At 37.5% G+C, this 25,046-nt stretch overlaps 2 protein-coding genes across 2 annotated transcripts in view; one reads left to right on the top strand and one right to left on the bottom strand.

Annotated features, from left to right (window-relative positions):
* The window catches only part of ZNF804B (zinc finger protein 804B), a 572,217-nt gene that overhangs the window by 508,380 nt on the left and 38,791 nt on the right, over positions 1 to 25,046 (bottom strand). The window lies entirely within an intron of this gene.
* Positions 22,920 to 23,750, top strand: C4H7orf62 (chromosome 4 C7orf62 homolog). The gene has a single exon (XM_005679301.2). It carries the CDS (start codon positions 22,920 to 22,922, stop codon positions 23,676 to 23,678), a length of 759 nt encoding a protein of 252 aa, XP_005679358.1. The 3' UTR covers positions 23,679 to 23,750.

The following is a 25,046-nucleotide window of genomic DNA, read 5'->3' on the forward strand; positions in this document are numbered from 1 at the left end:
TGGGACACTACACACATGCATCACTAAAAAAATCACGTGTTTTTTTGTTTTTCTTTCTTTCTTTTTTCATATTCCACAGTGTTCTTGTGTTTTAGGGTATGGAAAATTGATTTTGCATTTCTTTCTTTTTTAAACTTTATTTTACTTTACAATACTGTATTAGTTTTGCCATACATCACCATGAATCCACCACAGGTGTACATGTAGTCCCGATCCTGAACCCCCCTCCCACCTCCCTCCCCATACCATCCCTCTGGGTCATCCCAGTGCACCAGCCCCAAGCATCCTGTATCCTGCATCGAACCTAGACTGGCAATCCTTTTCTTACATGATATTATACATGTTTCAATGCCATTCGCCCAAATCATCCCACCCTCTCCCACTCCCACAGAGTCTAAAAGACTGTTTGATACATCTGTGTCTCTTTTGCTGTCTCGCATACAGGGTTATTGTTACCATCTTTCTAAATTCCATATATATGTGTTAGTATAGTGTATTGGTGTTTTTCTTTCTGGCTTACTTCACTCTGTATAATCGGCTCCAGTTTTATCCACCTCATTAGAACTGATTCAAATGTATTCTTTTTCATGGCTGAGTAATACTCCATTGTGTATATGTACCACAGCTTTCTTATCCATTCATCTGCTGATGGACATCTAGGTTGCTTCCATGTCCTGGCTATTATAAACAGTGCTGCAGTGAACATTGGGATACACGTGTCTCTTTCAATTCTGGTTTCCTCGGTGTGTATCCCCAGCAGTGGGATTGCTGGGTCATAAGGCAGTTCTACTTGCAGTTTTTAAAGGAATCTCCACACTGTTCTCCATAGTGGCTGTACCAGTTTACTTTCCCATCAACAGTGTAAGACGGTTCCCTTTTCTCCACACCCCCTCCAGCATTTATTGCTTGCAGACTCTTGGATCACAGCCATTCTGACTGGTGTGAAATAGTACCTCATTGTGGTTTTGATTTGCATTTCTCTGATGACTGATGTTGAGCATCTTTTCATGTGTTTGTTAGCCATCCATATGTCTTCTTTGGAGAAATGTCTATTTAGTTCTTTGGCCAATTTTTTGATTGGGTCATTTATTTTTCTGGAATTGAGCTGCAGAAGTTGCATGTATATTTTTGAGATTGGTTGTTTGTCAGTTGCTTCATTTGCTATTATTTTCTCCCATTCCAAAGGCTGTCTCTTCACCTTGCTTATAGTTTCCTTTGTAGTGCAAAAGCTTTTAAGTTTAATTAGATGCCATTTGTTTATTTTCGCTTTTATTTCCAGTATTCTGGGAGGTGGGTCATAGAGGATCCTTCTGTGATTTATGTTGGAGAGTGTTTTGCCTCTGTTCTCCTCTAGGAGTTTTATAGTTTCTGGTCTTACATTTAAATTTTTAATCCATTTTGAGTTTATTTTTGTGTGTGGTGTTAGAAAGTATTCTAGTTTCATTCTTTTACAAGTGGTTGACCAATTTTCCCAGCACCGCTTCTTAAAGAGATTGTCTTTAATCCATTGTATATTCATGCCTCCTTTGTTGAAGATAAGCTGTCCACTGGTGTATAGATTTATCTCTGGGCTTTCTATTTTGTTCCATTGATCTATATTTCTGTCTTTGTGCCAGTACCATACTGTCTTGATGACTGTGGCTTTGTAGTAGAGCCTGAAGTCAGGCAGGTTGATTCCTCCAGTTCCATTCTTTCTCAAGATTGCTTTGGCTATTCGAGGTTTTTTGTATTTCCATACAAATTATGAAATTATTTGTTCTAGTTCTGTGAAAAATATTTCTGGTAGCTTGATAGAGATTGCATTGAATCTGTAGATTGCTTTGGGTGGTATACTCATTTTCACTATCTTGATTCTTCCAATCCATGAATGTGGTATATTTCTCCATCTATTAGCATCCTCTTTGATTTCTTTCACTAGTGTTTTATAGTTTTCTATATATAGGTCTTTAGTTTCTTTAGGTAGATATATTCCTAAGTATTTTATTATTTTCGTTGCAGTGGTGAATGGAATTGTTTCCTTAATTTCTTTTTCTACTTTCTCATTATTAGTGTATAGGAATGCAAGGGATTTCTGTGTGTTGATTTTATATCCTGTAACTTTACTATATTCATTGATTAGCTCTAGAAATCTTCTGGTGGAGTCTTTAGGATTTTCTATGTAGAGGATCATGTCATCTGCAAACAGTGAGAGTTTTACTTCTTCTTTTCCAATTTGGATTCCTTTTATTTCTTTTTCTGCTCTGATTTCAATTTCTCAAGTACATTTGTCATGCATGTATTATATACTAAACTATGTTGTTGTTCAGTCACTAAGTCATGACCAACTCTTTGCAACCCCATGGACTGCAGCATGCCAGGCTACACTGTCCTTCACTATTTCCCATATTTTGCTCAAACTCCTGTCCATGGAGTTGGTGATGCTGTCCAACCATCTCATCCTCTGCCACCCCCTTCCTCTCCTGCCCTCAATCTTTCCTAGCATTACGATCTTTTCCAATGAGTCAGCTCTTTGCATCGGGTGGTCAAAGTATTGGGAGTTTCAGCTTCAGCATCAGTTCTTCCAATGAATACTCAGGATTGAGTTCCTCTAGGATTGACTGGTTTGATCTCCATGCAGTCCAAGGGACTCTCAAAAGTCTTCTTCAGCACCACAGTTCAAAAGCATCAATTCTATGGCACTCAGACTTCTTTATGGTCCAATTCTTACATCCATACAAGACTACTGGAAAAACCATAACTTGAACTATATGGACCTTTGTGGGCTCAGTGAAGTCTCTCCTTTTTAACACACTGTGTAGGTTTGTCATAGCTTTCCTTCCAAGGAGCATCTTTTAATTTCATGGCTACAGTAACCATCTTTAGTGATTTTGGAGCCCAAGAAAATAAAGTCTGTCACTATTTCCCCAAATGTCTGCCAAGAAGTGATGGGACCAGATGCCGTGATGTTAGTTTTTTGAATGTTGAGTTTTAAACTAGCTTTTTCACTCTCCTCTTTCACTTTTGTCAAGAGGCTCTTTAGCTCTTAAGTCCTTCCAATGAATATTCACGGTTTTAGGATGGACTGGTTTGATCTCCTTGCAGTCCAAGGGACTCTCAAGAGTCTTCTCCAGTGCCACAGTTCAAAAGCCTCAAATCTTTAGAGCATTCAGCATTCTTTATGGTCCAACTCTCACATCCATACATGACTACTGGGAAAAGCCATAGCTTTGACTATACAGACCTTTGTCAGTAGAGTGATGTCTCTGCTTTTAAAAACACAGCTTAGGGTTTTCATAGCTTTTCTTTCAAGGAGCAAGTTTGTCATAGATTTTCTTGGGAGAAAGCTTGATAAGCCTAGACAGCAAGTCCATAATAAAGTATCTATCCTACAAAAGATATCACCAATTAAGAATCAATATGCCCACCATAGAGTTCTTAAATTAGCTTGGAACTAAAAGAAAAGGTCATGATTGTACCAGATAAGGAAATAGGAAAAAGGAGTTATTGCTTGTCCTTCCATACAACATTTGGGATACAGCTTTCATTACGACTTAAAATGATACTAAGCTCAGAAAAGTGATGAAAAATTATTAGAGGATCTTCAAAAGTTACCTTTAAAAAACTTAAAATGAGAAACTATACTTTCTGAGCAAAACTTGGATCAGTTTCTTGAGCTTGCCAAGACATAAGGATCAACCATTTTGAGGAATGAAATATTCAATAAATGCCAGTCAATTAAACAAGAGAACTATATCTTTGTCTTTTAGAACTATTTTGCTAAACTTATTGGTGAATAGGCCTTTTTCAGTTTATAGGTTTTTGTAATGACTCATTACCTAAAAATTCAGGTTCTTCATATAATTGTTCATAGAGGAAAATTTAATAGATATTTTCCCATCTTTATAGATTTCTAAAACCTATGAGAAAGGCTAAAGCCATAGCACTATTCTTGTCTCTTGGACAAATTAGTATGGAGAAAGCATTCTCAGTTCAGTCAGTTCAGTCACTCAGTTGTGTCCGACTCTTTGCGACCCCATGAATCGCACCACGCCAGGCCTCCCTGTCCATCACCAACTCCCGGAGTTCACTCAGACTCACATCCATCGAGACAGTGATGCCATCCAGGCATTTCATCCTCTGTCGTCCCATTCTCCTAGTGCCTCCAATCCCTCCCAGCATCAAAGTCTTTTCCAATGAGTTAACTTTTGCATGAGGTGGCCAAAGTACTGGAGTTTCAGCTTTAACATCATTCCTTCCAAAGAAATCCCAGGGTTGATCCCCTTCAGAATGGACTGGTTGGAACTCCTTGCAGTCCAAGGGACTCTCAAGAGTCTTCTCCAACACCACAGTTCAAAAGCATCAATTCTTTGGCACTCAGCCTTCTTCACAGTCCAACTCTCACATCCATACGTGACTACTGGAAAAACCATAGCCTTGACTAGATGGACCTTTGTTGGCAAATTAATGTCTCTGCTTTTCAATATGCTATCTAGGTTGGTCATAACTTTTCTTTCAAGGAGTAAGCATCTTTTAATTTCATGGCTGCAGTCACCATCTGCAGTGATTTTGGAGCCCCCAAAAATAAAGTCTGACACTGTTTCCAATGTTTCCCCATCTATTTTCCATGTAATGATGGGACCAGAGGCCATGATCTTTGTTTCCTGAATGTTGAGCTTTAAGCCAACTTTTTTCACTCTCCTCTTTTACTTTCATCAAGAGGCTTTTTAGTTCCTCTTCACTTTCTGCCATAAGGTGGTATCATCTGCATATCTGAGGTTATTTTATATTTCTCCCGGCAATCTTGATTCCAGCTTGTGTTTCTTCCAGCCCAGCGTTTCTCATGATGTACTCTGCATATAAGTTAAATAAGCAGGGTGACAAGATACAGCCTTGATGTACTACTTTTCCTATTTGGAACCAGTCTGTTCCATGTCCAATTCTAACTGTTGCTTCCTGACCTGCATACAGATTTCTCAAGAGGCAGGTCAGGTGGTCTGCTATTCCCATCTCTTGAAGAATTTTCCACAGTTTATTGTGATCCACACAGTCAAAGGCTTTGGCATAGTCAATAAAGCAGAAATAGATGTTTTTCTGGAACTCTCTTGCTTTTTCCATGATCCAGTGAATGTTGGCAATTTGATTTCTGGTTCCTCTGCCTTTTCTAAAACCAGCTTGAACATCAGGGAGTTCATGGTTCACATATTGCTGAAGCCTGGCTTGGAGAATTTTGAGCATTACTTCACTAGCATGTGAGATGAGTGCAATTTTGCGGTAGTTTGAGCATTCTTTGGCATTGCCTTTCTTTGGGATTGGAATGAAAATGGACCTTTTCCAGTCCTGTGGCCACTGCTGAGTTTTCCAAACTTGCTAGGATATTGAGTGCAGCACTTTCACAGCATCATCTTTCAGGATTTGAAATAGCTCAACTGGAATTCCATCACCTCCACTAGCTTTGTTCATAGTGATGCTTTCTAAGGCCCACTTGACTTCACATTCCAGGATGTCTGGCTCAAGATGTGTGATCACACCAATCTGCTTATCTGGGTCGTGAGGATCTTTTTGGTACAGTTCTTCTGTGTATTCTTGCCATCTCTTCTTAATATCTTCTGCTTCTGTTAGGTCCATTTCTGTCCTTTATCAAGCTCATCTTTTCATGAAATGTTGCCTTGGTATCTCTCATTTTCTTGAAGAGATTTCTAGTCTTTCCAATTCTGTTATTTTCCTCTATTTCTTTGCACTGATCGCTGAGGAAGGCTTTCTTCTCTCTCCTTGCTATTGTTTGGAACTCTGCATTCAGATGCTTATATCTTTCCTTTTCTCCTTTGCTTTTCGCTTCTCTTCTTTTCACAGCTATTTGTAAGGCCTCCTCAGACAGCCGTTTTGCTTTCTTGCGTTTTTTTTTTCCCATGGGGATGCTCTTGATCCCTGTCTCCTGTACAATGTCACGAACTTCATTCCATAGTTCATCAGGCACTCTATCTATCAGATCTAGGCCCTTAAATCTATTTCTCACTTCCACTGTATAATCATAAGGGATTTGCAACCGGCACACTAATCACAGGCGGCTGCGACCGGCGCACTAAGCGCGGCTGAGAGGAGCTACCCCACGTCTGAGGTCAGGGGCAGAAGCCGGGAGGACCCCATGCCGGAAGGGCGGCGGCCAAAAGGAGTTATCCCACATCCGAGGTCAGGGGCAGCAGCCGAGCCTGGTCAGTGCCAGGCTGCGATGGCGCATGAACAGCCTAGAGGAGACACCCCTCGTCCAAGGTTAGGGCGGCGGCCGGGAGGAGCCACCCTGCGTCTGAGGTCAGGGGCGATGGGCGAGAAAGCATTCTAGATGAGTGCTTATCATCTAATACAGTTGATGAAACTTATCACTGGGTGATGGTCCTAAAATGCCTCAGGCATCACACTCTTCACTGGAGCCAAGGATAAATCAAGAAGACAGAGAAGGTAGGAATTAACTTTCATAGGGAATTACAATGGTGAGTGGAGAGAATATAGCCAAGCACTCTAATATTTTCTGTTTCTGTTTACTTACAAGCTCTGTACTTTGTAAAAACTGTCATTTAAAACTATGGGAAGAGCCTAAAATACTCTGATTATGGCAACTTTATCATCTCTAACATATATCTAAATCAACAGCCCCACCATAGTGGAGCCAACAATAAGAATTATGATCAGTAATTTCATTTAACATTTTGATCATCAGGTAAGTCAGGTAAATTGCTTACCTGACTGTTCACAGTAAGCGATTTCACAAGCATTACTTCCATGTAGATACACAGGTATAATTAATATCCTCATTTTCAGATGATGCAATGGAAACCAGATTGATAGTTAAGAGCAAATAAGTGACAGAGCAAGTAAGTCAGCAAAAGCTTCAGCCTACAAGTCTGGGTTTCTTCTCACTGTATCCTATTTTTACTATATTCTTCAAAATGAATTAAAATCACTAAATCTGTTGAAATTTGCCAGTGAATGTATTTTATACATTATCAAGTCATTATTTCCTATGGTATAAATTATTCATTCAAAGAGAAAAATCAGGAAAGAAAAATAACATTCGCTGGTGACTCACTATTTACTAGGTGGGACATTTTTATGGTTGTCACAGATATTCTAACAAGCTAACAAGCATAATAAAATTCATTCCTGTCCCACATTAAAATAATTTTAGCTGGGAAAAAAATGATATAATTACTATTATCATTTTGCTTTTGAAATTATTGGCTACAAGTCTCTCATTTAATTAGGATAAGCTCTGATTTCTCAGCAATCATCTTATAGAAAATCTAGTCTATAGATTATTTTCAAATATGACATTTTTATGAATACTAAATTTAACAACTCATGAAGTTGACAATAATGTTATGCTTCATAGACATTTAATAAAACATGTATTCATTTAGATTTTGCCTTTTTATCATAATCTCCAGAGAATTTTCTTTCTTGGTTTCAAGCCTATTTTTTGCAGACCACTGAAAAACCTGTAGCCCCCTAATGCTATGTGTCTGGTACCTGATAAATAAAGTGACCTGGGGCACTATGCCAGGCACTTTGCAGACCTTACCTCATAAGATTATCTATCCAGTAAAAAAAAAAAGCACGCTGAGCTACAGATAATAGGTTGCTGCAGCAAAACCCCAGAAAATCTATAAATAAGGAGGATGATCTCCTAGGAATTCCTACCACACCAGCAATTTTAGTGTTCACTATTTAAATAACAGTCAAGTTCAGGGGAGGAATTGCAGTGAAAATAGAATTTATTGGAGATACAAGGATATAATCATTTTTTTCCTTTATAAATGTTACTAGAAATGTTAATCATGTATGGACTTTATTTCATTAATATATATCAATGTCAGTTCATTAGTTGTGACACATATACTAATGTATGATCTTAACAACAGGTAAGAAGGATGTGGGGTAAACCAGAACTCTCTGTATTATCTTTGCAATTTTTCACTAAGCCTAAAACGATTCTAAATATTTATTTTTATAAATAGAATCAGGAATAAAAGTTTTTAAACAGAAAAAATATGGCCCTAAAATATTCTTTGTACCCTTTCCCTTTCATTCCTTCCCCTTCATGGATATTTCAGTCATAAAGCCACTGGATGGGGAAGTGCTAACTGCCTACATAGAGGGCAGCTTGTTAAGGAGGGATGAAGTTCAAGTGTGGTGATTAAGTAATCACACAGAGAGAAGGCACCAGATGCCCTGCTGTTAAAGAGTTACAAATGTGGAAAGAAAGAAAATTAGAACACCATGCTGTGGCAATGAATTAGAATTGGAGGTTTCAGCATGAGCAATGGTTTTCAATATTTGCGTAGAAATATCAATGTAAGTGTGTGTATGTGCCCTGTTCACTGAGAATGACCTGGGTTCAGTTTCACTTCAATAGCAACTAGTAGACCTAATGCCCTGATATTAATTTCAAAACATCCTTCTTAACTAAAAGAAACTAGAGCCCTTTAGACTAATAACTGGGTAGTAACTGGTTCTTATTTTTGGAGGGGAACTTGATAATATGATTCTAAATCCTTAAAGAATATATAATCATTTCTCCAGATATTTCACATATGTAAGTATCTTAATGAAATTATGAAATGAATTAACAAAAATGAAATCTGTCCATTGGCATGAGTCCAAGATGTATACTTAGTTTTGCTTATTTTAACAGAGGTAGACAAAATGCTCAAGAGTCGAGGTTTGGTTAGTAAGGGCCTATATAGCCATTAAAAAAATGTTATTGATTTATATTTTATTAACACATTGTATGCTTTTATATACTTTTACACAGGTTTTTAAAATATTTTTTTATGTACTTTTATACTTATTTATGCTTTATTAACTCTAAAAGTCCTTCATAATATATTGCTGAGTGGTGAAAACAAAGTAGAAAGCCATATAATAATAACATGGTATGAAAAGTGTGTGTGGTGTCAGATCAGGGATCTTTATTGTGTAAACTCATAATATGTGAAACTAAACATACCTACACACAACTGCAATTAGAAAGAGAGAATCACAGCATATACACAATTGCTAATTTCTTAAATGATGATGTTCAGGTAAATATCATTTTCCTTTTCTTTGTTTTCCACATTTTCTATAAGAAATGTATACAACCTGGTTATATAAAATAATAAAGAAGTGGAGGCCTTGCCAGAATACATGTGAGCCATTTCTCAAGTTGGTTCATCCTACTTAGCCTTGGTCTCTGAGACTCTGGGCTAATCACCATTATTGAAAATGGCAACCTTCTGCTGGCAGAGAAAGCAATGAAGCTGACAGGCTGAAAACACCTGGGCAGGAGGCATTCACTCTAACTGAAAGTGTTGACTGCTCTCTCTTCACAATCTGATAAGGGAGAAGACAAATCAATGTTGTCAATAAAGAGAGTTTCTGTGTCCTTGAGAGAAGACTTTATGCATAGAAAAGATCATTCCTAGGTTTCCTTTTGTTTTAAAGCTTAAAGTTAAATCTATTCAAGGTGCAAATCTAAAAGCCTAACTCACCTTTAAGTTTTTAGATCAATTTACAAATTATTAATGTAAAATATTTTAATAGTAACTTAAAAGATTTTGATTGATCACTTGTCCAATTTTTAAAAATAATTATTTTGAAAGTAATCTCTTTAAAAATTGTCTATCTGATAAACTGAATAGGTTAGATAGGTAGATAAACAGATGGATAGATATAGATACATATGAAATCTTAAAAGGATTCCCAGGTAGCACAGTGGTAAAGAATCTGCTTACTAATACAGGAGACGCAAGAGACGTGAGTTCCATCCCTGGGTTGGGAAGATACCCCTGGAGTATGAAATGGCAATCCACTCCAGTATTCTTGCCAAAAAATCCCATGGACAGAGGAACCTGGCAGGATACAGCCCATGGGGTCACAAAGAGTTGGACGTGACTGAGTATGAGCACGCACACAAGATAAAATCCTGAATGATCCAATACTACATGTAACTTGGTAAGAGTTCAACTTAAAATGAGTCAATCTAAAAATCTAAATCATTTACTCTATTACACATTTTAAGACAGAACCATTTTAAGATGTTACTTGATAGGGCAAATTCTCTTACACACTAGAAATTCTTAAAATAACACATACACACAGATCTCTTCTTTACACAAAAATATTGCTGCTAAAACATTTAACTATTTAGATATTTCTACTGTAAATTATAAATCTTCCAAGGTTAAAAACTGTTTATCCATGAAGGAATGGATATTGCTAAAAATAGTTTTGAGGTTACCTTCTCAATCAATTGAAGCTGCATGTTGGTTGGAGATTTCAATCAAGCTGCTGACTGGATTTTCGTCAGTGCCATTAAGGGTCACCTTGAGCCCCATTCATGGTCTATTGAAGTGAAGTGAAGTGAAAGTCGCTCAGTCATGTCTGACTCTTTGCGAACCCAGGGACTATACAGCCCAGGAATTCTCCAGGCCAGAATACTGGATTGGGTAGCCTTTCCCTTCTCCAGGGGATCTTCCCAACCCAGGGATTGAACCCAGGTCTCCCGCATTGCAGGGGGATTCTTTACCAAATGAGGCACAATCAAGGGAAGCATGGTCTATTACAAGGATTTAATGAGGGTTGTCCCTGGTGGCTCAGAGGTTAAAGCGTCTGCCTCCAATGCGGGAGACCGGGGTTTGATCCCTGGTTCGGGAAGATCCCCTGGAGAAGGAAATGGCAATCCAGAGAAGCCTAGTAGGTTACAGTCCACAGGATCACAAAGAGTCAGACAGGACTGAGCGACTTCACCTCACCTCACCTCAATGAGGGTTGAGTTCAAAAGCCTTGAAAGCACATATTATAGGTTTACTTATACCCTTCCCAAATGTTTAAGTTAAATTAACTTTCATCCTGTTAACTATGATATTTAATTGAATCCAACAATGTGAGTCACTGCTTCATTCAGTTCTGAATTATTTTTAGATTCTTTCCATTAGGACTACAATTCCTACACTTGCATATATTCCATAACATTTGATTAAAAGTTAGATCCCTCACACCAAGCAGTCATAATGCATGAAGTCTTTCTCCTGATGAACATGTATGTATGCACATGTATTTTGTAGAGAAAGCAGGAGTGAGAAGATGGTCAAATTGCTGGTAAACTGGTCAGTTTAGGGGCAAAGAAACTTTGCTGTCTTTTTGCTATCTTATTTTCTAACCCAGGCAAGTTGATAATATATGTTTAACTGACAAAGCTTAGGAAGTAAGTTCTATTTCTTAAAAATTTATTGTTTATTTCTAAAGAATCAGAACACTTCTCCAGTCTACTTTTTTGGAAAAAAGAATTTAAAGTGCAAGCTCAGTTGCTTGGCCCACAATGTGGTGTCACATGGGCATAAGAGGTCAGCTGCATCAGAGCCACCACGCTACCACTCACCCTATAGCTGCTGCTGACAGCGGAGTCCCAACACCTGCAGAATCTAGCACCTTAGTGAGTTATTTTCATCTCAGCTATAGGTACACCATCGACTATAGAATTTAAAAGTGAAGGAGAAAAAAATGCTGCCTCCTCATATTTAGAATACCTTGTTTATACTCTCCTAAAGGCAAAAAGGTACAGTAGACTTAGTTGTGCTCAAGAAGTTATTCTAGAAACAATTATTTACTGATTCTCGATGGCAAGAGAATGTCAGAAGGTAAAATAAAAGCAGTCCATGATCTTGCAGAAGAGTTACAGCTGGAAATCCTTATATAGTTCTCACCAGTCTAAAAAGAGCTCCCATTTTATCTGTGTCATGAATAAAAAGACATTGGCACCCAGCACCAGGATTATCATCTGCCTACTCGGAAAAATGATTAATTTAAGATAAATAGATGCTGGCTTCAGACACTCTGATTGTATTTCCCAGATACTGCTGTAGCAACACTCTCCACTCAGATGTTATCTAGTATTCAGAGGATGGCTCTTTCCTGCTCACAAAACACAAAGCATTCCAGATTTAATCTAGCTCCCTGTACGATGTGGTTGATTGTTTTTTTTCCATTTTACCATCACCCCTACCAATACAAATCTCTTTTTTAACTTTTCATAGCATAAACTTCTTTTTTTTCCCCTTTCTACTTCATTATAGAAAAATGGCTTAACTATAAAGGATGATAGTGAAAGTATGCCACTCAAAACAAATAAGTCAAGTAGAAAATACCAATCACAATCTGATGATTTAATTTTAAAATTTTGCAGAGCATGAGTATGCTCTAGTTATCCCTGAAAAGATTTTTATTCTAAAGATCCTCTTTTTAAAAGTTTACCTTATAAGTATAAAGTTGTCTTCCTTCCAAAAGGCTATTACATTTTTAAATTTCTTTAATTCAATTTGTTAAAGGCAAAGGGGATACGTACTAGCCAGTATTTTTTTTTTTTTGGATACAATAAAAACATGACCTAGAACAATTTTCCTCCTTGTATGAGACATAGATCTTAGAGAATGACCTTATAAAAAATCTAAGGCTATTCTGATCCTTAAATATATCACTGAAAACAAAGTCTAACAACTAAGGATGATCACACTACTTGTCTTCACATCTGGAAACTCATTAAATATCACTCCCCACAATCCTGTGAGCCTTCAGTCAAGAGATGAAGCTTAAAAGTATGTTTTCCTTTTAACTATAGTGCTGTCTTACTGAAAAGTCACACATACACACACACAAATGAGATATGGGTCCATGGTAATTGAATATGGTTCCATGGTAATTAGGTATAATATTTTGTGGAATAGAGATTTAACTTGTCAAGCAATGACTAGGCCAGGCTATTTCCCTACCTTGTGAAAGACTCCATAAAACTGCCAGATATGAAACTAATCTTATACCTTCAGCTCTGTTTATGATGAAAACAAAGTTACCCTTCTCATCAAGTCAAAACCAAAAAGTGCAGACTTTAAAATAAAATTTAATAAAAATTATCATTGTAAACAGGTATAATCACAGCAATTATAACACAAACAAAAAGTTGTTTGGCCAAAAGAGTTGATAATTCTAAGGAGTAGGTAACCCAAAGGACCTTTATATTTGATCCTAAAATTTGCAATATGATTCAGATAATTTTGTATTTATAGTTATGTCTTAAGGCATAACAATAGCTGGATTTTTCTGAGTATATCACAACTGAACAAGAGTGGCATAGTCAATTGAAAAGTTTTGTCAGAATACAAAATAATCACACAAAAATCATAATTATTTCTACTAACTAGATCCTATTGGGTTAGGAGTTAAGACGTTCTAGTTAGTTCAGCCAATATCTTACAAAATGTAAGCCTCAGAGCCTCTCAAGGCTGAAAGAGGCACAATATAATTATTTATCAATATTTCCGCATACAACAACACACTAAGTCCAGGATAGATTTGTCTAGGATCCCTCCAAGAATAAGTACCCATATTGAAATGGTTTTTCTATGAGGTCAACAGTGACATATATAGAGCTGAGAGGTCTCTGTAGTAGAAACAAGGAAGTATAATGACAAGTGAGGCATGGACCAAAATGGCTTTTATGCATCTCCAGCAGATGCCAACACAGGAAAATGGTGATGGAGGACCAGATGCCTACACTGCCCCCACTGTCATGTTACTGAAGACTCTGGGAACTTGTCCTCCAAAGTAGCCACCTTAGTAAACTTTCATTTTCTGTAACTCACTTCACACATAAAGTGACATTTATAATCACATATATTAAAACAAATGATATTTAGTATCCCACAAGGCTCTGAAATGTCCAAAACTGCTATTGTTCATATGTTTCTAAAGAAATATTAAATTTTCCTAAATTAGAATGAGCAAAAGAGCTTCGAATTCAGCATGGGCTGAAAAGATTGCACAATAACAAAGATCTGCTGCTAAATTAACAAAAACCCAGTTACATGTCTAGGACAGCCAATTTTTAAAAATATTTCACTATTCTTTCTTTTACTATTTACACTGTTTCTCTGGTTACTTAAAATATATATGATTACTTAGACTTGGAATAATAATACTCTCCCTTTAAAAAGAAATGCTTTTTTTTTTTAATTTTTATTTTTACTTTATTTTACTTTACAATACTGTATTGGTTTTGCCATACATTGACATGAATCCACCACGGGTGTACATGCGTTCCCAAGGAAGAAATGCTTTAAAAAGTATCATTGTAGCCTAACTCTTCATTACATTTATGGAATACAACAATATTTTAGCAGGCATTTCTGACTCTAAAATTGTGCCTTTCCAAATGTCTTGAATACAGTTATCAATACCATTAAATGTGGCACCCACATATTATTTCCCTGTGTAAAAATATGTGATGGTTCTCTATTGAGCATCACTAAATTCAAATTCCTATAACTTTCTTGAATAGCTCTAGCACCACTTTACTCATTGAAACATCTATCATATTTCCTCAAAAGTACTCTAGGAAGAAATATCATTTCCCTCTTTCAGTATTTCATGTACACGTGTTCTTGTCATCCTTCCTATAAGATAAGCAACTGGACTGTCATATTATTAATTCTCCTCTTTGTCCTATGTCTTCCTTAACAGCAAGGGGAATTTGTTATGCCAGCAATTCTAAGTTCCCTCTCAACTCTGAACTTTGTTTAGAGTTCATTTTGTTCATTCCCCACAGCACATTGATCAGAGGTAAACCAAAAGCAAGAACCAGAGTAGATATTAGCTTATTGATGCTGTGTTCTAGTAAATATAATATATAGACCAGAGTAAATATTTGTACTGAAATTATAAAGATTACTCCAATCATAATTATATCCAATACTTTGGCTACCTGATGCAAAGAACCAACTCATTGGAAGACCCTGATTCTGGGTAAGATTGAAGGCAAGAGGAGAAGGGGACAACAGAGGAGATGGTTGGATGTCATCACCGACGTGATGGACATGAGTTTGAGTAGGCTCTAGGAGCTGGTGATGGACAGGGAAGCCTGGCGTGCTGAAGTCAATGGGGTTGCAAAGAGTCGGACACGACTGAGAAACTAAACTGAAGTGAATCATAATTATCTTTGTGTACAGAAAGATACTCAGATATTTTTGATACTCAAAGATCCATTACTCAGAGATTTTTGAAAAACTAAATTGTGATTTGTTGTGCTAATGTCACCTGACATAGAGCACACAGCAAGTTTAAGCAAGCCATGTATCTTTGGAGTTCTTCCAAACATCAAATAACCAGAAAATAAATCTTGTAAGGGAGGAAAAGTAACAAAGCTCAGAGTTTAGTTCTATTAGCAGTCTCCAACATCTCTGTTACAAGGGATGATCCTAAAATATTTTCAAAGCATATGACACATGGATTCTATTCTCAGACTCCACTTTACCGGCTGGACACAACAGCAATTTAGTAAAAGACAGCATTTTAGTTTTTATTAGAAAAAAACTTAGGATCACTGAAGCATAATTACCCTATAATCTTCCTCCTCTATAATTTACTATCAGATACTTTCATTCTTTACCACCAAATGTTTTGAAGAGTGGTCTACTCTTTGACCACATTGACTAACTGATCAATTGCAAACTGGTTTCTCTCAGCCACTTTATTATTTTTTTAAGGCTCCAGGAAACCTGTAATTGCCGATATTAGTAGGTCACCTCAGTCCTCAAGCTTTTTTACCTCTTTAGAATTTTACTCTACCATCTACTTCTATACATCTCTCTTATAGTGACCTTCATGGCCCTGCGTTTCCTTTGTTCTGCACCTGTAATGCTCTGCCACCTCTTTCATTGAGTCCCATTTGCCCACTTCTTAAAGTTAGGTTTACATGGTACTCTTGTCCACCTACACTGTCTCGTTTCCTTTCATTATCTCACAATCATTTTGGTTCTCATGGTTTCAACTCTTCCCTCAATGTAGGAGACTATCAAATTTGCATCACAATCCAGACCTCAGTTCTCCAGATTCTAATTGCATTTATACCTACATCTTTCTATGGCAACTCCATTTCAACATAATACATACTAACTATTTTTCTTCCAAAATCTAGGTTTCCTCCTTTATCCTCCATCTCTATTTAAAAAAAAAAAAGCATAGACTTTGTAGTTACTAACATTCAAACCCACAGAGCATCTTTATATCCTTGCATCTCTCATGTCTCTCGTCCAATTAAGTCATGAAAACCTTGGTGAGGACATGCATATTTCCTCCATCTCAGCAACTCCTTTAGTTGAAATTCTAACTGTCCATATGAGCTAAAATTTTTAAAGACCTATCTTTCTCTCAGTAGTATGCTCTAGGCTAGTTATGCAAACATTTCACTTCATGTAAGATTTTTCTGGACTCCTACACTGTGTCTTGATAACTGCTCCATTTTTCATCTCTGTATCTTCCTATCTTGACTCAGTCATTAGGCCCAAACACCCCTTGTTTAGCCTGATTCAGGATCCAACATTTTATGAATTCTACCCATCAGTGGGCTGATAAGTGAGCCCAGAGTCACAAGCAGAACAAAACGTGCATTACCTTTCATCGAACCATCACCACAGCCCTTTTTTTTTTAGTGTTAATTTCTTTTTCTAAACAGAACAATAATGTAGACAAGCTTAGAATATTATGAATATACAACGCAAATATCACCACCAAATTCCACTAATTTTAACATTTGGCTAGATTTCTCTCTACTCTGGTTTCTATATTTTTAAAATAAAATTAGGGTCACAGAGTACATATAATTTTGTATATTATATTCTTTATTTTAGAGAATGCCATTTTTCCCTCCACTTAAAATATTCTTCAGATGGTTTCAGGGCACCATAGTAATCCATAATTAATACATCTATTCAATTTTCAAAGTTTTCTTTTAATTCTATAATAACCATCTTTACATTAAAATCTTTGTCAATTTTATTTCTTTATTTCTTTATGACATGTATCTGGAAGACATATTACTTAATCAAAGATTATGAGTTTTTAAGCTTGTGAGCTATACCATCAAATTGCTTTCCAGGAAAGCTAAACCAAAGTTGTCGACTGGCAGACAGTAGGGCACTAATTTGCCAACTGCAGAATTCTGAAAAGTGCTCTGGCTGCCTCCAGTATCCTACACCTCTAATTCCTCTTCTCTTCACAGGCAACTTTCTAAAACACAGTTAGGATTACATGTGCTCAATCATTCTCTCCTACCTCTGAGCATGTGTCTGGGTTCTCCAAATGCTGGATGCAACTTCGTTTCTTGTTTTCCACTCCCTTCTTCTGCTTACCCTCAAGTCTATGCCAGCAAACCTCCTCCAGGAGAGGCTTTTGCAAATATAGAGAGTTCCATTCTACACTAATTAAATAAGAACAGGAGTCAGCTTTAAAAAAAAAAAAAAATCTCCACAAGATGTCTCTAATAGCCAAGGTTTAAATCACCACAAGCCAGACCATTCTGCCTTAAAGTGAAATAGACAGAGCTACTGGGAGAACCTGTCAGAAAGTCACTTTACTTTAAGCAGACCTCACTTTAAGTGGACCTCACTTTAAGCAGACTAACTCACACCTTTTAGGGCTAGGGACCAGGAATCAACAATTTAACAAACCTGCAGGTTCTGTGGTCTGAGAACTACTCTAGTCAAGCCAGACTATTCTTATTTTCTTAATGAAGTGAATGTATGTCTTCTGTTCTCTATGCTTCAAGCTTAGTCTTTTCCAAACCCTCCCTGACCCCCATCTCTACTCCACCACCACCCACCAGACATACAAATCACACTTTTTGCATGCCTGGCTTTGCTTATTCTTCCAGCAACATTTAATTGTTCTGGCATTTGTGTTTTCAGTGTTCATTGTTTGTCTTTACTGTAGTATTTCTTCTCGCCAGCCCTGTATTAAATGTAATTGTGTAGACTTTAAGCTCCAGTAAGAGGATTGAGTTTTTCATGTGCGGGTACAATATCTGACTCACAAGAATACCTCCACACTGTCTGGCATATTTTTCTACAAAGACTAGACATCTGTTAAATGCTTATACTAAATGACAAAGTATTTCTAGCCTGAATCTCCTTGATAAATAATTACCAAACACTGTTCCATAATGTTTTTGCCAAGAGAAAAAACACTCAAGAATTAAACTAGTTTCCCTTTTATTTTTTATAAATCTTAAAACACCTAAGTATTCTCTTGGTAACTAAGCTTACTTTGGTTTGCTCTGCTAAATCAAATATGTTTTGTCTACTTAATAATTTATGTATACCTGAACTACTGTAAAAATAAATCAACTATGTACCACATGTGTGTTTGCTCAGTCTTGTTCAGCTCTTTGCAACCCCAGTGGACTGTAGCCTGCCAGGCTACTCTGTCCATAGAATTTTCCAGGCAAGAATACTGTAGTGGGTTGCCATTTCTTACTCTAGGGGATCTTCCCAAGCCAGGGACTGAACCCATGCCTCCCACATTGGCAGGAAGATTCTTTACCACAGTGCCACCTGGAAAGCCCAAATTAACTATACTTCAATTAAACAACAACAACAACAACAAAATGCTTAGTGAAAAGTTCTATCCAAGTTGTTAGCCATTTTTTTTTTTTAGACCATTGATTCTCTTACACTAAATGTATAGATGGGTCAACACATTGAGAGAAACAGTAGAAGGTATTTAGAGTGTTCTGTTTCCCAAGTACATGAGCACAAATGAAAGGTTAGAGTGGGATCTGATATTCCAGGTAGAAATCAAGTTCAGCTAATCCTGACATTGTAAAGTAATGAATTCAAAACACTTACACACAGCCACTCCCCAGTTGTTTCCGTGAAGGCCATGCCCAAATACGAACTCTCTCATTAAACTTTCTAAGAAATCCCAGCCATCCTTTCTACCTTAGTGTTCTAACACCAATACAGTATACTAACACATATATATGGAATTTAGGAAGATGGCAATGACGACCCTGTATGCAAGACAGGAAAAAAGACACAGATGTGAATAACGGACTTTTGGACTCAGAGGGAGAGGGAGAGGGTGGGATGATTTGGGAGAATGGGAATTCTAACATGTATACTATCATGTAAGAATTGAATCGCCAGTCCATGTCTGACGTAGGGTGCAGCTTGCTTGGGGCAGGTGCATGGGGATGACCCAGAGAGATGTTGTGGGGAGGGAGGTGGGAGGGGGGTTCATGTTTGGGAACGCATGTAAGAATTAAAGATTTTAAAATTTAAAAAAAAAAATAAAAAAATTTCAAAAAAAAAATAAACATAAAAAAAAAATAAAGCACAAACATTTGTCTGGTTTTATTATGTTTTTCATAGACATCTCCCACCCCAATGGACTCTAAACCCCTAAAATTAGCAACCAGGTATTTTCCACTTTTGTGATTCTTACAGTGAAACTTATATTATCTGGTGCATCAAAGGTGTAGATAAATCCAAAATGAATGAGAAATTAAAGACAGTACATCAATTTTTTGGATCACAGGTATAATGTAGGAGTTTTCCTTTCAATTTACTTTATTAAAACCATATGCTAACTTCCATTTGTAGTGGAACTTTCATGTCATAGAAGAGCAAAGAATGACCCTGTGATGATGAAAAGACAGAATAATTCATCTTCTCTTTACCTCAGATAGACAGAGCACGGAGGCTATTGAGAGCATATTTAAATTGTGTGCAAGGTACTTGCATACCCCATACCTTAGTTTCCTCTCCTATAAATTCCTGGCAAAATTAGATGTTCTTGGGGCCTTCCCTGGTGGCTCAGATGGTAAAGAATCCACCTGCAATGTAGGAGACCTGGGTTGGATCCCTGGGTTGAGAAGATCCCCTCAGGAGGACATGGCAACTCCAGTATTCCTGCCTGGAGAGTCTCTTAGGCAGAGGAGCCTGGCGGGCTACCGTCCCTGGGTCACGAAGAATTGGATACTGAACGACTGAGCACATCACACAGCTGTAGGAAAGAGGGCAGGGGAATAGCAATGGTATGTGGGTTCTGAGAGAATATATGGGGAAAGCTCTAAATTTTCAGCTAGAGATGAAAATTATTAATATGTGTGATTGATGAACAGAGAAGGAACAAGCATGCTTGGGTTGGGGAGCAGACAGAATGGGGTGGCTCTTACAATTTGCAGAGACCTCTGCCTCTGAAATAAGAAGTATATGCCAACATTTAGTAATGAACCAAAAGAGATGTTGAAGAAATGATAACCATGCTAATGAAAGAAATAAAAGATCAATGGCAAAAAGAATAACAAGGAGGTAAAAGATTTCTTAGGGAAAAAAAAAAAAGCTAATTGGCAGTACTCATTTCAAAATAAACTATATTCTGCTTCTTACACCCATACAAAAGTGAAATCAAACTTGCCAAAAGGAATTTGCCAATTGTCAAAGCAAAAAATTGGCAGCTCTAATTATACTTGCTACAAATGAACAAAATGAATACTCTCCATGAATCACATTCAAAGCTGTCTAAAGTCCTGAGTAGCATCCCAATAGTCGGATAGTCTATATTTGATTATTTTTTTATAGCCTGACTTGCTTTCACAACAGACTTGAGTCATCTAAAAGAAATTTTGTAAATTAAAATAATAAATTTAAAATAGTGAGGGTTAAATAAAATAAAAAGAAAACTAGACCAGGAATAGCAGATAAGTAGGGGTGGGAACATCATCCTGATTTGAAGGTCAGCATCAATCCTTATCACTCTGGGAAGCCAGAGATTGGTCTCTAGGTTTCCTAACAGTCGGAGAAGAAAAGGAATATAGTTCATGATACAGCTCTCTTTATATCTCAAGGAAATTACATTATCAGTTTTTCAGAAGGTAACATTTAAATTTTAGGTATCAAATTTAAATGAAATAAGTGTTCACTTTTAATTCAATGTATGCTATTAGGGGGGATTCCCTAGTAGCTCAGACAGTAAAGAATCTACCTGCAATGAGGTAGACTTGAGTTCGATCCCTGGGTTGGGAAGATCCGTGGGGGAGGGGGGATGGTGGTGGTATGGCAACCCACTCCAGTATTCTTGCCTGGAGAATCCCCATAGACAGAGGAGCCTGGGGGCCATACTCCATGGGGTTGCAGAGAGTCAGACACGACTGAAACAACAAAGCACAGCACAGATATTCTTGACTAGATGCTTACACGACACAGGGTAATAACCAATTAATGGTATTTAATCTGTTCTCCTTGTCTTACAAAGACAAAAGGACATTGGGAGATTGTTTCTTCAGAAACATTTGGCTCCAGAGCACAAAGGTGTGCACTGAGAAAAATAGCAGAAGTAATTTAGAGTGTTCTAAAGTAAGGAGATCAGCCCTGGGTGTTCTTTGGAAGGAATGATGCTAAAGCTGAAGCTCCAGTACTTTGGCCAGCTCATGCGAAGAGTTGACTCACTGGAAAAGACTCTGATGCTGGGAGGGATTGGGGGCAGGAGGAGAAGGGGACGACAGAGGATGAAATGCCTGGATGGCATCACCGACTCGATGGACATGAGTCTGAGTGAACCCCGGGAGTTGGTGATGGACAGGGAGGCCTGGCGTGCTGCGATTTATGGGGTCGCAAAGAGCTGGATATGACTGAGCGACTGAACTGAACTGAACTGAACTGAAAGTGAAAGGTTAGAAAGAAATTTTAAAGCAATATTCTATAATCTAATATTCCATGTAGAAATCAAGTTCAGCTAATTGCATGCAAGGTACAGCACTCATCTGTGCTTTGGTTTCCTCTTCTATAAACTGTGGACAAAAAGAAGAGAAAATGTCTGGGATTTCCAGGTCCACCATCTAGCAGAGTTGCCAGTGTACTTTGGCCCTTTAATACCATTGACATTCGGATTTCCCAGGGCACCATGGAAACCAGAATGGAACACAGGGCACCTGAGAACACCCGAGACACCGGCAGTTGCAACAGTGATGGAGCCAGTGGGACCTCGAGGACAGGAAAAAGGGGGAGGTACTTGAAGAAAGAAAGAAATGGACTTGCAGAGAAGAGAGATAGTTTGGTAAGAACACTAAGTCAAAAGTAACAGAATTGTTTATCTCACCCCTACAACAACAACAAAAGAAAAAAAGCCATTTCTGAGGTCTATTGATAGGAGTTTAAAAAAAGAACCCAAACTACTTACTTCAAAAGTTCGCTCTAATTATCCAAGCAATACTATTAACTTTCACTGTACTGAGTAAAGGTTAAAGAAGCCAATTAGTAGTTAAGAGATTCCCAGATTTTTAAAAATTTATTGGTCAGTTAAATGTATAAATTGAGGAATTATCATAAAAGCTATCCTTTAAAACGTTTGACCAAAAAGAATCTGTATTTACCATTATATAAATGAAAAGACATTTTAATGTAATGCCAAGGCTACAGTATCGGGATTCCCTGGTGGCTCAGATGGTAAAGCATCTGCCTGCAAGGCGGGAGACCCGGGTTCAATTCCTGGGTCCGGAAGATCCCCTGGAGAAGGAAATGGCAATCCACTCCAGCACTCTTGCCTGGAAAATCCCATGGACGGAGCAACGTGATAGGCTACAGTCCATGGGGTCGCAAAGAGTCGGACACGACTGAGAGACTTCACTTTCACTTTTGTTAATATCAGTGAATACATTCATCTTTGTGTGTGTGTATATATATGGTTCAAGATGGGGAGAAAAAAATTCTATAAATTAAAAAATAATAATAATAGTGTAAACAATGATACAGTGAACTTATTCTAGACTAAGCTCTATCTTCTTCCTACCACCCAGTTTGTTGGAGAGTTTCTTCCTGTGATATGAGTGCTAGTTATCTCATTGTAAATTTTAAAACAAAATTCTATAATTTGATTCTTGTTTCAACAGTCTCTTTTATTTCAAAGATACTATTTATTGATAACACTTGGAAGCATTTGAACAACTAAGTTGTTTGTTTTTTTTTTTTTATGGTCACAAGAAACAAAAATGAGTTTATCACCAAAGAAGTAGCCTGGTAATGTCACTACTGTAATAAGCTAAAAAACGAAATCATCTGGCGGAATAAATAAGACTCACCATGTCCTTTGGAAGCCATCCCCGAAAGACCAACAAAAAGAATTTGCCACTGGAGTCTCTAATGCCACAAGTTCCACGTAGCAATTACTTGCAATTTCAGGAAGAAAAGCAAAGACTACAACTAAAGAAATTCCTTCTTCATAGGATGTTCCTCGTGGCCAGGATAACAGCAAACATAGAAAAAAAAGATATTGCTGACTACTATGAACAACTGTTTCAGTCAATTTTGAAACGACACCTAGGAGAAGCAGTGACAGGATTGTTGCTCATATATCCTACTTCCATTCTGCATATCCTGGAGTCCTCCAGTGGTACTTTGTACCAAATTCTTTTAGATTACCTGAGCCATAAAAAGGATGACATGGAATTTTTTATTCAAGGAATGAAGATTATAGTCATGTCCCACAATATCCCAACAAGGCTCTTTATGCAGTGGCATGTTTCAGTAATAAAAGCACCGGTCATGTACCTAGATGACGTGACACAGACACAGTCCCTGCAAGAGGTCATGACAGAATTCCTCATCCAGACACACAAACTAGCTCTTCACCTGTTCAAGACTGTGAAAGTGAGCCCGAAAGGCCCAGGAGACAGTTTGCACCAAGCTGCACCCGAATTACTCCTCCCAGAACAAATAATAAAGTACTTGTGCAACTCTGCAGAATTAATGGACCCAGAAGGTTTTATAAACATGTACAATAAACCCATACATGTCATCCTAGATTCTGAGGTGGTATGGCCCGCTCCTTCCCGTTTCTAGGATGAAGAGAGATGATGTGGTCAATGTGGTCAAATCTCTTACGGAATGTATGCTGCTTAAATAAAAGGAAAATATGCCTAAAGTTCTCTCCTTAAAAAAGAAACAACATGGAGATCTACACAAAGGTAATAGATTAATCTTTAAAAAATATGTTGAATTAAACTTGAACATTTATCTGGTCTAATATTAAATTCAACACATCATTTTCAATGGTGAAGGGTTTTATTAAGGTTATAAGTTTCTCAAAGGCTTATATCATATTGATGGAAAATCTTAATTTTTTAATGAAAAATAGAGATGAAAGAGGGCAAACACTAGATTCAGATTCTCATTCATTCTCTCAATCATCAGTGAGAAGCTGTCACCACATAGTAATGTGTTCTAAGAGTATACTATTTCAGGGAAAAATACAACCCTTCAGTTGGTTGCAACCTAAAGTTGGAGGCGAATATGTGTAAAATGAAATATGGCATATGATATATGTGATTGTTATTACAGTAGCAGTATGTAGGAAAAACTAACAGCTCAAGTGAGGGAGTAATTTCTATATGTATGATCCCTGAACTCAGAAAACAAAACCTAAACTTTCAAAATAGTTTCAAACTCTCATATTCTGGATGACATAATCAAGAACATTGAGGCAATTATAAAGCTAAAGAACACAATAGTTTTTTGAAATGACTAAAAAATACACTGTCAGAAAGCACTGAATTCTTTCATGCAAATCATTTACTGAGCACCATTCACAGGACAGACATTTATGACAGGGATATGTTAGGATGATTCCTCCCTTGGAAAGTCTTTGTAAGATAAACAAATTGGTTATTTTTCCATTTCATTCCTAGATAGCAATTACTTTTTAAATTAATTATTTCCTTCTGGCTGTGTTGGGTCTTCACTGCTGCTAGGGCTCTTCTCTAGTTGTGCTGAGTGGGGGCTGCTCTAGTTGTAATATGCAGGCTTCTCATTGTGGTGGCCTCTCTTTGTGCAGAGCGCAGGCTCTAGGGCATGGGAGTTTCAGCAGCTGTGTCTCCTGGGCTGTGGAGTGTGCGCTCAATAGTCGTGGTGCACAGGCTTAGTTGCCCTGTGCCATGTGGGATCTTCCAGGACCAGGGATCAAACCCTTTTCCCCTAGGTTGGCAGGCAGATTCTTTACCACTGAGCCACCGGGGAAGTCCCCATTAACTAAGTTCAAAACAATTGTTTTAAAGCATTGATTGTAACTTCATTGTAGCTGGAGAAGGGTCAACATCCTTGTTTAATATAGGTCGAATGAACAGCACAGAAATTTTGCGTAACTATGGGACAGTCAGAAAGTTAATAAATATGTATTGGCAATTGGAACCAAAACCACAAGTCAAACTACAA

This window comes from Capra hircus, chromosome 4 (assembly GCF_001704415.2).
Source record: "Capra hircus breed San Clemente chromosome 4, ASM170441v1, whole genome shotgun sequence".
NCBI classification, from domain to species: Eukaryota; Metazoa; Chordata; class Mammalia; order Artiodactyla; family Bovidae; genus Capra; species Capra hircus.

Excerpts from the sequence above, each read along its gene's own strand:
- C4H7orf62 (XM_005679301.2), top strand. The coding sequence starts at position 22,920 with ATGTCCTTTGGAAGCCATCCCCGAAAGACCAACAAAAAGAATTTGCCA.